The sequence below is a fragment of the Dermacentor silvarum genome, chromosome 7 (assembly GCF_013339745.2).
Source record: "Dermacentor silvarum isolate Dsil-2018 chromosome 7, BIME_Dsil_1.4, whole genome shotgun sequence".
Taxonomy (NCBI): domain Eukaryota; kingdom Metazoa; phylum Arthropoda; class Arachnida; order Ixodida; family Ixodidae; genus Dermacentor; species Dermacentor silvarum.
Genome location: NC_051160.1, coordinates 25,743,416 through 25,755,412, shown reverse-complemented (window position 1 = coordinate 25,755,412; position 11,997 = coordinate 25,743,416). Strand labels below are relative to the sequence as shown.

The 11,997-nt window shown below is 48.5% G+C and overlaps 1 protein-coding gene across 1 annotated transcript; it reads left to right on the top strand.

Moving 5' to 3' along the window:
• On the top strand, nucleotides 1-10,352 carry LOC119458774 (uncharacterized). The gene is made up of 4 exons (XM_049670432.1): nucleotides 1-504; nucleotides 5,043-5,273; nucleotides 7,276-7,488; nucleotides 10,061-10,352. Exons 1-4 carry the CDS (start codon nucleotides 94-96, stop codon nucleotides 10,301-10,303), a joined length of 1,098 nt encoding a protein of 365 aa, XP_049526389.1. The 5' UTR covers nucleotides 1-93; the 3' UTR covers nucleotides 10,304-10,352.
• Nucleotides 10,353-11,997: the final 1,645 nt, after the last annotated feature.

The following is an 11,997-nucleotide window of genomic DNA, read 5'->3' as shown; positions in this document are numbered from 1 at the left end:
GTTGTCATCATCATCGTCACCATCCTCACGAGTCCTCCGTAGGGGGCAACTGCCATTATTTCAGGAGCAAGCAAGCGAGAGAGGCCCGTGCCAATGCCGGGACGCATGGCCGCTCTTGGCCGGTCCCGGAGTCCCGAGGGAGACGGGGAGGAGAAGACCATGACCGTTCCGATCTCCGAGAAGTGCGAGCACGAGGCGGACGACACCGGCGGCGACTGGATACTGCTCGAGGACGTCGGCGAGCTCGCGGGCGAAGCTGAGTTGCAGAGACGGCGCAGGGGTGAGGCAGTGGATGACGTCAGCTCTGGAGACTGGAAGCAGCAGCGCCCTGGTGCGCTCGAGGAACGGGACACATTTGACGTCATCGTGCGCGGCGGAGGCCGCGACCGCTCGCGGAGCAAGCGTGGCCCACCAGAGAACGACCTATGGGTGGTCGACCTGGACCTTGAAGTCTGCATGCCAATGGCCGTTGTTGCCCTGCTAACTGTGGTCTACATAATAAACGTGAGTACAGGCGCGCGAGGAAAGCGCTCGAAGGCCGACTGCAGTGAAATTTCGCTTTGGATAAATTGGTTAGGAATGGGTTGTCTGCACTACTGGATCGTACTTGGAAAACCTGCAGGTTTAGTTGAACAATTTTCTTACCCGCCCCGGTCGCTTATCGGATATGAGGTTCGGGGTTCGATGAATTTTTTTTTGCGAAGCCTTAGTAAACATTGCACGATTCAAAGCACTTTTGTTGTCTATAATTATCTGTTGCACTACCACTTCTTCTATAATGTCATATGGCCGTGAGGATAAATAAATAGATAATGAATAAATGAAATAGCAACACTGATTTAGTTTAGTCTGGTTCAGCATACTTTAAGGACTCGCTTTGCATATATGTCGGATAACTTATTAGTGGAGAAGCGGTAGCACTATGTTCCATTTATCTATTTCTCCACAGCACTGTAAATACTTTTGAATGAAAAAGGTTGTTAACTGATCCGAACGCGTCCAGTTTGTGGCTTGTTTCGAAAGGGAAGACTGACGGACTAGCTGGTATTGCATTATGTGACGTGTAACTGCTCAATGGGGCACGCAGTATATGCCTTCGTATTTCCTTGTTGTCTTGCGTGCCTCGTTTGCTCTACTCGTCCCATAAAGCGTGTTTCAAGCAGAGTGCGGCGCGCCAAGTATGCATGGCATTTACAAGGGTGAATTATAGGATCATCCCCAAAACGAAGCTTGGATATTGTTTACCTTTATTTAACAGTCAGAAACAATCACGATTACTATTTTTTTCCGTTAGTAGTTTTGCTGTGTTTACTTTAGGAAATCCTGACTGGGACAACGTAACTACTCTCTTCTAATGCTGTGGGCATCTTGCGCTGAAACGTTCTATGCAGTTGACAGCAGCGCCAGAACACAGCCTAGCGAGCGGTGCAGGCAAAATTGGAGCGGCGCAATCGACATTCGCCGTCACATGTGCGATCGTTTATGGCGAGGCAAGAGTGACCGAGATCTGAAAACATCCAAGTGCTCATGTTCCGCATGACTCGGCATGCTTGCGATCGACATTAGAAGCCAAACATTCCCCAACATCAGCTCGTACGTACAGTTTCCTACAAAAATTACAAAAAAAAAAAAAACTCTGGCGCTATAACGTCTCAGGGCTCGAAGTATGGCGGTTCCACCAGCATGGGAATGACCCCTTGTCGAAATCCGCCATACGGTCGAATTCGCCACCTTGTGAACTCTGATTGGACCAGACGGCTGCTACGGCCTCTCTGATTGGCTCAAGATGCCACCGTCACAGAATTAACCAATACGGTGAAATTTGACGATGTGCGGAATAGCACCCTCGATTAGTACGTGTATTTGCCTAAACTTCGTCCTTCATGGCCTCATACAGCGCTCTGACTTTACCAAATAATTCTTTTCAGCAACATATTGCGCTATAAACGGCACCATTTGCAATGATCACGCAGATGTGCAGAGCGACTAATTACCTTACTGTGTTTAAAAGCTTATGAGTGCTTGGAAATTTAGAAAGATAAATCGTAGTTGGTGAAGGCACAAAAACGTCATAAGCTACGAATGCGAAAACTTGACAAATTCATTATTTGCATGGTGACTGAACGATGGCAGCTATATTCGGTTGCCTGTAGTAATTTATTCTAGGGGACCCATTGAGCTCGCCAAATCTCGGTGAGTAACATCCAGACGAACGATGACGGTGTTTGCTGTTTTTAATGCTGCCTCATTTCCTTCGCATCTCTAGCCGCCAAAGTCGGTGATGCTGGAGCGTAGGGAGCCTTCAAACCCACAGACGCTCACCCCGGTAGGGGTCCTTCGATCCCTACTGGGGGGTAGGGTGCCTCGATGCCAGCGCCGCCGTTCAGGGTGGTGCCAACCTTTGACCGCCCCCGCGCCGCCGCTTTCTCGCTGCGACGCCATATTGTGTCACAGCGAGCCGTTGCGATTGCTTGGTGCCGGTGCTGAGTTCGAGGCACAGTGCGCGCGGATGCTTCGCGGACGCTTCTACTTGCTAGACAAGTGTTCAGCCGCATGACTGACAAGCTATCAAGTGCATCGTGTCGACATGACGGGCTGTTGTGTTCCCAAGTGCGCCGGATCGATGCGTAAAGGACTGCGTTGTTTTCGCTTCCCCCGGGACCCAGAGCGACGGAAGAGATGGGAAGCCCAAGTAAAGCGCGATCGCTGGAAGGCAACGGATAACTCCTGCATTTGCGAGGTAAGTGTCAAGAATGTTTAGACTACCGCACCGTGTTTTTCATTTAAATAAGAAAGTATTCTCTGATCCTCGCTCACGTACCTACGTTCGCTCACGAACTAAGTAAGCACTGCACCGATGCTGTCTGAGTAGCGTATGGTTTGCGAGCGCGCGTCGCATAGGCTTTTTTCGTTTTGATGGGTGCAGTGTGTACCCTTATTTTAAGGACTGACGAAGATGCTTAGCCGCGAAATAGTCTTACATTAGCTACGAATCGTCAGGTAAGCCACCTATTTTCCTTTTTCACGGGAAGCACACATCGTGTGTGTCTCTTGTTTCTTTTTCTTTTTTTTTTCTTTTTTCGGTACTGGTTATTTGGGACTAAAGAACGCAGTGCTTCGTCTGGGGAGAGCGGCTGTTTTGCACGTGGTAAGCGAAACATTGTGATTTTCTGATTTCGCAGGAGATATCTTGCGGACCTCAGGGTGTTACGTTACATAGCTGATTTTTTAGACTTGTACATATTTGTAGCGTGGTGATCGTAAGCCGATGGTCATTCGTGCTCATTCCCGATCGTAGTGGGTACTGTGACGGTCTTTAAATGCCTGTGCACGGTATGCCCAGGTGTAGTAGAGTTAAGGGGCATCATGGGACCAAAATGTTTCGGCGCTTTCTGGCATGGTGTCTGTTGTAGCCTGTGCATTTCTTGTGTGTGAAGCGAGGTAATACAGCATTGCTTCTGCTAAAATTTATTTTTAAGCACTGTAATGGGTTCTCTGTATTTACAAGGCAACTTTTCATATCAATAATCACTTTTGTTGTTTTACCTGTACTTAGAAACACTTTGAAGAGGACCAGTACGAGGGAAATCGACAGGATGGGCGCCGTCTGTTAAAGTCAACAGCATTACATCATCATGGACTATATTTTCGAAGTGAAACACATTGCTAATCTGTATTTGACTGTCTTAGTTTCATTTACGGTTTTTGTACGTGATATGTATGCAGTGTTGTTTATTTTTGCAATGTAGTTATCAGTGTTCTAATGGATATTTATGAAATGTTCTGTACTCGCCATCGATGTGTTTGGCTGATGCGACGTATTCGATGGTAGCTGATGTATGTATTCTGGCTGGATATCTTGATTAATATTACCCGCGGTTGCGTTTTCTTGTTTTCGATTTATATTGTGTGTAATAAGGTTGATGTACTCACTTGAACCCCCCCCCCCCCCATGCAATGAATAAATAAAGAAAAACTCTCTCTATCCCGAATTGTGTGTCGAGCCTACCTTGCGAATTAATTTTTTTATCTCGTCTTTCAACATAACCTTCAGGCGCCACACAGTACATATAATTTTTCATGTACATATCTCTTTCATGATTGATTGTACTAGACATTATAAGTAAATGTATTTTGTGCATCGTTTGATTTCTTGTGTGTACTACGCAAGATTGACACAGACAAGTTACGTTACATTTTTCTCTACAGCACTAACTAAACCTTATTTTCACATCGCAGTTATTTTTACACCAGCTTAATCCTGTCAGCACACATTTTTGTGGGCAAAAAAGCAAAAATTGCGCGTAGATATCGTCAAATAATTGCAACGAACACGAAGAGCACGCGCAACGCAAGGGAAACTAACCGCCGTGCGCGAGTGGCTGGCTACGGTAAAGGAGGCGTGACGTGTAAACCAAAATACAACAGCGAAGAAGAAAAACTTCCACACACAGGGGGTCGCAAACCTTATATACTAAGCATCGAAGCGCAAAAAAAAATAGTGCGTATTTTAAACATACACACGACATATTAAATGTGATTGAATTAGGCAACTTGGGGCATGTTCCCGGCGCCATACATTTTCGTCTTCGACCTTCGACGAGTTAACGGTTATTGGTTATAAAGATATGCAGATGGGACACCGATAAAAAAATCCTCATCAAGGCAAAGCACTTGGAAGCGCGCCGCGAGTAACACTTTATGAACGCAAGCGTAGCTGAGTCTCAGCTCGTGTGACACAATATGGCGGCGCCAGCGGGGTTGTCTCCACCCTGGACGGCGGCGCTGGGCATCGAGGCACCCTACTGGGGGGAGCGTTGTAGCGCCCTCTAGCTGTGGTGCTAGGTGCCTGTTCCTTTTCTCAGTTCGCCAGTAATCTGAGTGGCGCGGTAAGGGAATAGAATATTCGGTCACAAACGAAACCCCTACATTATACCGGCCGAGGACACATTCTTACCAGTGGTCCACGGACATGCTCGTGAGATTAGTATTGTGAGCAGCAACGTCCCACGCATCTCGACGCATTTATTTCGCACGGAAAGTCGGTCCTCGGTCATGCGTTGAGCGCTCCGGAGGTCCCGGCTCTGCTCCTGGCCAGGGTGGTGGCGTACGGCTGCGCGTCGAACGCCGTGTCCTGGTCCAAGCCGCGCCCCCGGCACCGCGCCGAGAACCACGAGTGGTGCGCTGCGCCGTACTTCAAGTTGGGCCTGCGCGCGTTCACGTTGCTCGCCTGCTGCGGCTTCGACGTTTACCTGCTGTCGCACGGCGTCCCGGTGAGTTTGGCGAGGTTCTCGATTCGTTTTGCGTGCACGAGTAATCTTGAAGCATTCTTTATGAATTAATGAGTGAGTTTTCATTTTTGATTATATATAGGGTGTTGCTTTTTAGAATATACAGAAATAAAAAAAAGAACACCTGTGGCAGTTAGCACAATTCGAGTCTTTGAGCTGGATTACTCGGAAGAGGCGGACACTGCCTGCTCGAGAAATCGAAACGCATAATCGAAGAATGAAGGAATTTTCCCAAGTAAGGTTTTTAATGTATTACTTTACGGCACGTATGACAATTCGTCAATTGTAGCTGGTGAGTTCGCTACATGTAGTATCCACGCGGAACGAATTATGAGGATGCCACCAGTTTCGATATATTCATTCCCAAAGTGTGCGAAGAAATACGTTAGCGTACCAATTGTTTTTGTACTTCGATGCATAAAATTTGTTTCGTTAACAAAATATGTGAAGCAACAGTGCATTTTTTACTGCACCGTTGACGACGCACTTTTAGAGCATGCCATGTAATGCATGTAGACGATAGGCGGTGGACTAATATACATATTTTGAGTTTTGTAAAGATGCAGTCAAGGACGGCAGAGAACTAAGGGATGTGATGAATTAGGAAAGCTGCAGGCGGAAGATGACGTCCGCTGACATAAGACAGGCGTCATAGGAGATCGCTGGGAGAGGCCTGCATTCTGCAATGGACATGTATATATATAACGCTCCTGCTTCCGCCGCTACTGCTGCGCGCATTAGCCTTTAGGGTTGACAACCATCTCGGATTTCTTTCACCGCAGAGCGCCGTGTTTCAACCTGACCTTGTTATGTTAGGTTAGGTTAGTTTATGTTAGGTAGGTTAGTTTAGGCACCTATCTGACAGATAGGTGCCTCGACCTGACCAACCTATCTGTCAGGTCGGAATAGTCATTTGTTGTTAGGACAGCCGTCTCTCTCGGGTTGAGGCCTGACTGCTCGTAGGGTCGTCGGAAGCTTTATGGTCAATAGGAGAGCAGTCCTATGTCAAAGTAAGCACAAATAATCGTGTCGCAGCTTGCCCGAAATTATGAAATTATGAAATTACGTCAGCCAGCCAGCCTCGGCAAGCCAATTCTCCATGAAGCCGTTCATTCCTCTTTTTCCGCCGAAAAGTCGGCCCAAGACATCAGCGCACAGAATGAGCGCAATGGCCGACAATGATTTGGTTTCCGGTGGTTTCTAATCAATGCGCACTTGTTCGGCTGCTCTCCCATGGCTCCGTCCATAGAGTATTCTACAAAATTTACTAGGGAGGACTTTAGCGCTGCTATCGATCAGTTAGCGTGAGGATGATTGTTAGTACTTGTCTGATCTTCATGCTTGTGGCTTGAAACGTTCTTGCGGCTTTATTTACTGCACTTTTATCTGCCTTTATTGGCCTAAATTTAGAACTGATCCTATATCTCAAAGCCCAGTAGGCAACAGGGATCTGAGCGCGTGCAGAATTAGGGCGAATTGTGGCATTTACAACGCCTTAATTTGTTGAAAATTAACAATTTGTGGTCACAAATCCATGTGAAGCCGGAAGGACGAAGCTTAGGGCAGATCCATATACTAAGCTCCATTCCAATTTCTGGCTGAAGCTGTCACGCTTGCAGCTTCCATAAACATGAGCGCAAGAGTCCCTTCTAGCAAGTGACGTTGGAGACTATGGCGGCCTGCAGAGCGGGAGCACTAAAACCTACCGCGCGCCCTGTTACGATCACGCGTCCGGCCACCTCGTTTGGCTTTAATCTTGTTGCGCAGTGCTATTTCCCATCATTTCTTTCCTCCGTGATGTAATTATGGCGGCCTGCAGAGCGGGAGCACTAAAACCTACCACGCGCTCTGTTACGGTCACGTGTTCTGCCATCTCGTTTGGCTTTAATCTTGTTGCGTAGTGCTCTCTCCTAGTGCTTTCTTTCCTTCATGGTGTAAACACTAGAAAGGTGTATAAACATCGCTGTGCTTGTTGCGTTCGCAGGAGTTGCTCGAGCGTTTCAACACGACGGCCAGGCTGTTTGTCGGCATGATGGACGGCGACTACTCGACTTGCGCAGCGTCCAACGGCGACCCGATCTCTACTCCGTGCACGGCGGCGCCGTTTAAGAAATTGATTGCAGGCGAGTCCTACCTGCGCATATTCCTGCGCCTCTACGATGTGCTGGCCACGCCAGGGTACAACGATCTCATCGAGGTACGGAGCACGGGAACCTTAAAGCTAAAGTTTCAGGTTTAAAGCCTCGACACATTAACCAAGCTTTAAAGCCAAAATTATGCCTTCGTGAAAATTTCGACGAAAGCTCGTTTGGTCCGGTAGGTATATAGGGTGCTACAAAAAGTAAAAAAATTAAGGTCGTTAAACTAGGCAAAAAATCATATGATCTTTGGGAACCCATAGAAGTTTGTTGTTCACAATGCAGTGGAGACAATGCAGTGGACATTTATTTCTGCTTCAGTATATATTGTCGTAGTGAGTTATAAACCACCCCGGTCATCGCCGCTACTCCTGCCGCCGCCACCACCGTGGTACCACTTTCTCCGCCCCCACCAACACCAACATGTTCAATGAGCCACCGTCATCATAATCTTTTATTGCGACAGCAATAGTCTGTACACCCCAGGTGAATTTCCGCCGTCGTCGTTGGCATTGCCGTCGTCGTCGCCGTGATGTTCGTGTAAAGTCCAATTGCGCTAACATCGCGGCCGCGCGCCGTATCGTGCGAGTGAAAGCGTGCGGGGTTGAGCCGAGAAGGATGGTGGCTCGATCTCGCGCGCCCGAGGGAGGAAGGCGGGGAGGAAGCGCGCCGTCCTCCGTCGCGCGCAAGGCAGCAGGGTGCGTCTGCTCCGGTGGCGGCTTCGTATGGCGCGGCTGAGCACGGCATCGCGGGACCTATTTTGAAAGCGATGTGCGCTGGGTACAGAGTCTGGGTTACCGAGGGCTGTTGGCTTCGTGTGCTCTGTGTTCCCGGCGCTCAGTTCACGTTGAAGCGAAAGGTAGCACGAAGGTCGATTCGCTACCTGCTGCTGCCGCTCTTCCTCACATCACCGTTCTGACATCAAGTGTCCGCGGTCATCGAGTTCCATGTTTGACTGTGTGCGCGCGACACCATGCTTATTAATCTAATTAAATTAGTAGGCGAATGTTTGCAAGTTTACACGGCCAGTGAAACTACTATTCTTACTTGGTATAGCCGTCGAATAATTTTCTACCGCAATAGATGCTTCGCGTTTCGGTCCATATTACGACATATTTTGCGTCTTCTGAAGGACGAAGACCTCTCCCAGCGATCTACAATTACCCTAGTCTTGCGCTAGGTGCTTCCAAGTTGTGCCTGAAAATTTCCTAATTTCATGCCCCACCTAATTCGCTGCCGTCTCTCGTATAAAGGTCCACTATAAGGGGCGTCATGAGAGGCTGGCACGTAGTTTATGAGATTTCTGGTACTAGATCTCATGGAACAGCGCAAGGCGGAAGCACTATACGACGAGAGAAAAGCTGTGGATATTGCAAATATGTTGTGGTCCTTGTGACGCCACCTTGAAGTTTCCGCGCCAGCTCGCCGTGTCGTCATGAATATTGACGACGTCTGCTCAGGCCTAGTTAATAATTGAATCGGTAAAGATCGACTGTCTTGTATTCTAAAACACTCAAGATAGAACTTACCAACTTTCGATAGCTTTTACTGAGCCGCAAACACCCACATACGGAATAAATGCTATGAAATCTGTGACGTCACACCAACGCACCTGCACTATAAGCTTCAGGGCAAAATAAAAAAAATACGACAGCCAATTTTCTTCTAATAATCAACATTTACAGCCAAATTAACGAAATTATAGTGTCGAAAGAATACTTTATCAATCCTGAACTGATTGGTCTTACTCGATCCTTACTCTGTTGTTTTTTTTGCTTTTCGCACAAAGGACAATGAAAATTAAACAGACAAACACGTGCGCAACATTCAACGTCCGTTTTATTTCAATAGTACTTTGTGTGAGAAGTACATCGCAGTAAACTAAACGATGTCATACAAAATAGCGCCAGTTGAAGCCCCATTTGAATCTTTATCTTCAGTGTCTTTTATTGCAATAGCAATTATATGGCCACTCCAGGCGCATTTCTGCCGTCGCCGTGAGGTTCCGTATAAAGTCCAATGGTGATAAAATCGTCGCCGCGCGCCGTATGCTGTATGTGCGAGTGAAAGCGTGCGAGGGTGAGCCGGCGATTGCGGCTCAATCTCGCGCACGCAAGTGAGGAAAGCGGGAAGGAAGTGCGCCGTCTTCCGTCACGCGCAACGCTCCGGGGGGAGGGTAGGGAGGGGGGGGGTTCTATGCGGGCCGCCCGGGTAAAGGCCCGGGCGGCCGAGCGTGCTCTCCCGGACCGCTGTATCTTGAAAGCCATCTGCATCGGGGACACAGTCTTCCGTGCGTTGTGCTTTTGCAGCTTACTTCGCGTTGATGCGAGACGCAGCACGAAGGTCAGTTCGCTCGCAGCTGCGGCCACGCTTCCTCACACCAGCGTTTTGACAGCGAGTTTCCGCGGTCATCGAGTGAGATGTCTTCATGTTTGCTTGTGTGCGCATGACGCCATGCTAGTTCATTGAATTAGTATTCCTATGTTGACAAGTTTATACGGCCGATAAAACTACTATTCTTACTTCGTATAGCTGTCCACTAATTTGCTATCGCAATTGATGCTTCGCTTTTCGGGCGATACTGCGACTTTCTTTTTTTAAAACTCTGCCACGGACGGGCTTCTCTTGCAGAAGGTCCAGCAGATGGGAATGCTGCACTGCGCGAAATGCGTGGTGGTCCTCTATGCCTCGTTCACGTCCACCGTGACGATCGCCCTCGTCTTGGCCATTGCGGCGGTTGTTTTGCAGGCAAATTGCGTGAGCTTCAAGATCGCCTCCACCTGGAACATGTGCTGGCAGCGGGACCAGAGAAAAGGACTCATTCGCTTTTGCAGGGAGATGCCGCGCCTGCTTTCTCGCTGCCTGTTCGACTGACGATAGGAAAAAAAAGAAAGAAAGACGGGCACACAGTCTAATAAATTGAACATGCTTTGCCTACTAACACATGCATATATATATTGAGGCTTAACCGGTAATACTCGTTGGTTTAAAGTTCTCCTGAGATGATTGTTTTGTTCTAATGTATGTTTTTTGTTTATTTACTAATTTTTTTCTAAGCTATTGGATGAGACCTAGGCCTGGAATATTGTAAAACCATTCTAATCTGTTTTTATTCCGAATCCGCCATTAGCCCACCGCGATAGGTCAAAATGGCTCAGGTCCAGCCCGTAAGGCAGGACCCGAGCCATTTTGACCTATCATGGAAGACAAGTGGCGACTTTCGAATCAACAGTGATTGAAATAGTTTTACGTTGTCCCTGCCCTAATGCTACTAATCGTGTAATTGCGTATATTTCATGTGATTAAAGGCAATAATGTCTGGTGAACCGCGCGGTCAGAAAAGATTGTTGTGGAACTCTCATAAACAATTTCACTTTAGTATTACTATATGACACAAGATGTTCAGCGCTTATATAAAAAAAAAATCCATGAGCCATTCCACTCTGTGAAGGTGGATGACCAGCGAAGCTGTATAGATTGTATATCTAAATGTACAACACGGAGATACATAAATGTTTTGGTGTTGTTTATTTTTTTCACGAAAGTTAGGATTGCTTTGTAGTCGCTGTGGTAGACGGCCATGGGTTCGGTGAAGACGACTGGACAGGTTCTTGCGCCAAGGTGAAGTCCAAACACGTGCGCGTCGTGGTCGTTGGCACCTTGGGATCGGTGTAGAACTGTAGCCCTAACCGCTCGAGCATAAACGAGGGCAGCCAATTGCCATCTGGCCGCGGCACGTCCGCTCTTGTACGTCGGCTTCGAAAGTGGACCTCGATGGTGGCGTCGTCGGCAATCTCGCGCGGGAAACTATGCATGGTCTTGTGCACGTCGATCGGTACACGTTGACCACTTGCCCTTTGATCTGAGATTGTCCGCTGCCGTGCGTGAGTCGCCGTATATGCACTTGAACGGAAGGCGCGGCGCAAATGAGTCTTTCCTCGACGGTGTTAAGCTTGGGCAAGTGCGGAGGCAAGGTATCCACTTCGCAGGGCGGAAACGAGGCGCGTTACCCTTTACGAGAGCGTCCTTGCACGTATACTGCACACTCGAAACCTCGCAACGGCCTCCTCGCCGGGAAAGCAACGAGTCAACACGTCCATCGCCTTGTGCCGTCGCTCTTGCGACCGTATCCCGTTGATTTCGGAGAGGTCGTTGTCGAACCACAGCCGATCGCAAGCTGTACAACTCGATCCGAAGTTGAACCTCGCGTAGGCACCGTCGAACGCTCGCGAGCCTTCGTTGCGGACAGCGTCGTCGGCTCTGCGCCCCAAAGCCTCTGGAAAACCAGGGGCTTTATCTGCGCCGTCTCTTGCGCGTTCTTCTTTCCGGGACGGCCACATTGCCGCCTCGGCTCTCGGCGTCGTTCCTCGCAGCATCGCTGTTCTTCGGGCGTACGAACCACTCGCGGCCGTCCCGTGGCGAAGGCGGAGCTAAAATAGACCGCAACTTCAGCTTGTTCTTGTTCCCCAATGAAATTGCGCAACCCACTATGGGGGAACTTAAGCTGCTCGAACGTATGACATTGCGCGCATGCGCTCGTGTGCTATACGGGGAAATAGGTTCGAGCA

Bases quoted from the DNA above. Each gene is read 5' to 3' on its own strand.
- LOC119458774 (XM_049670432.1), top strand. From the start codon at position 94: ATGCCGGGACGCATGGCCGCTCTTGGCCGGTCCCGGAGTCCCGAGGGA. The intron at 5,274-7,275 runs GTGAGTTTGGCG...TTGCGTTCGCAG, and splicing joins TGCTGTCGCACGGCGTCCCG to GAGTTGCTCGAGCGTTTCAA. The intron at 7,489-10,060 runs GTACGGAGCACG...CTTCTCTTGCAG, and splicing joins GGTACAACGATCTCATCGAG to AAGGTCCAGCAGATGGGAAT.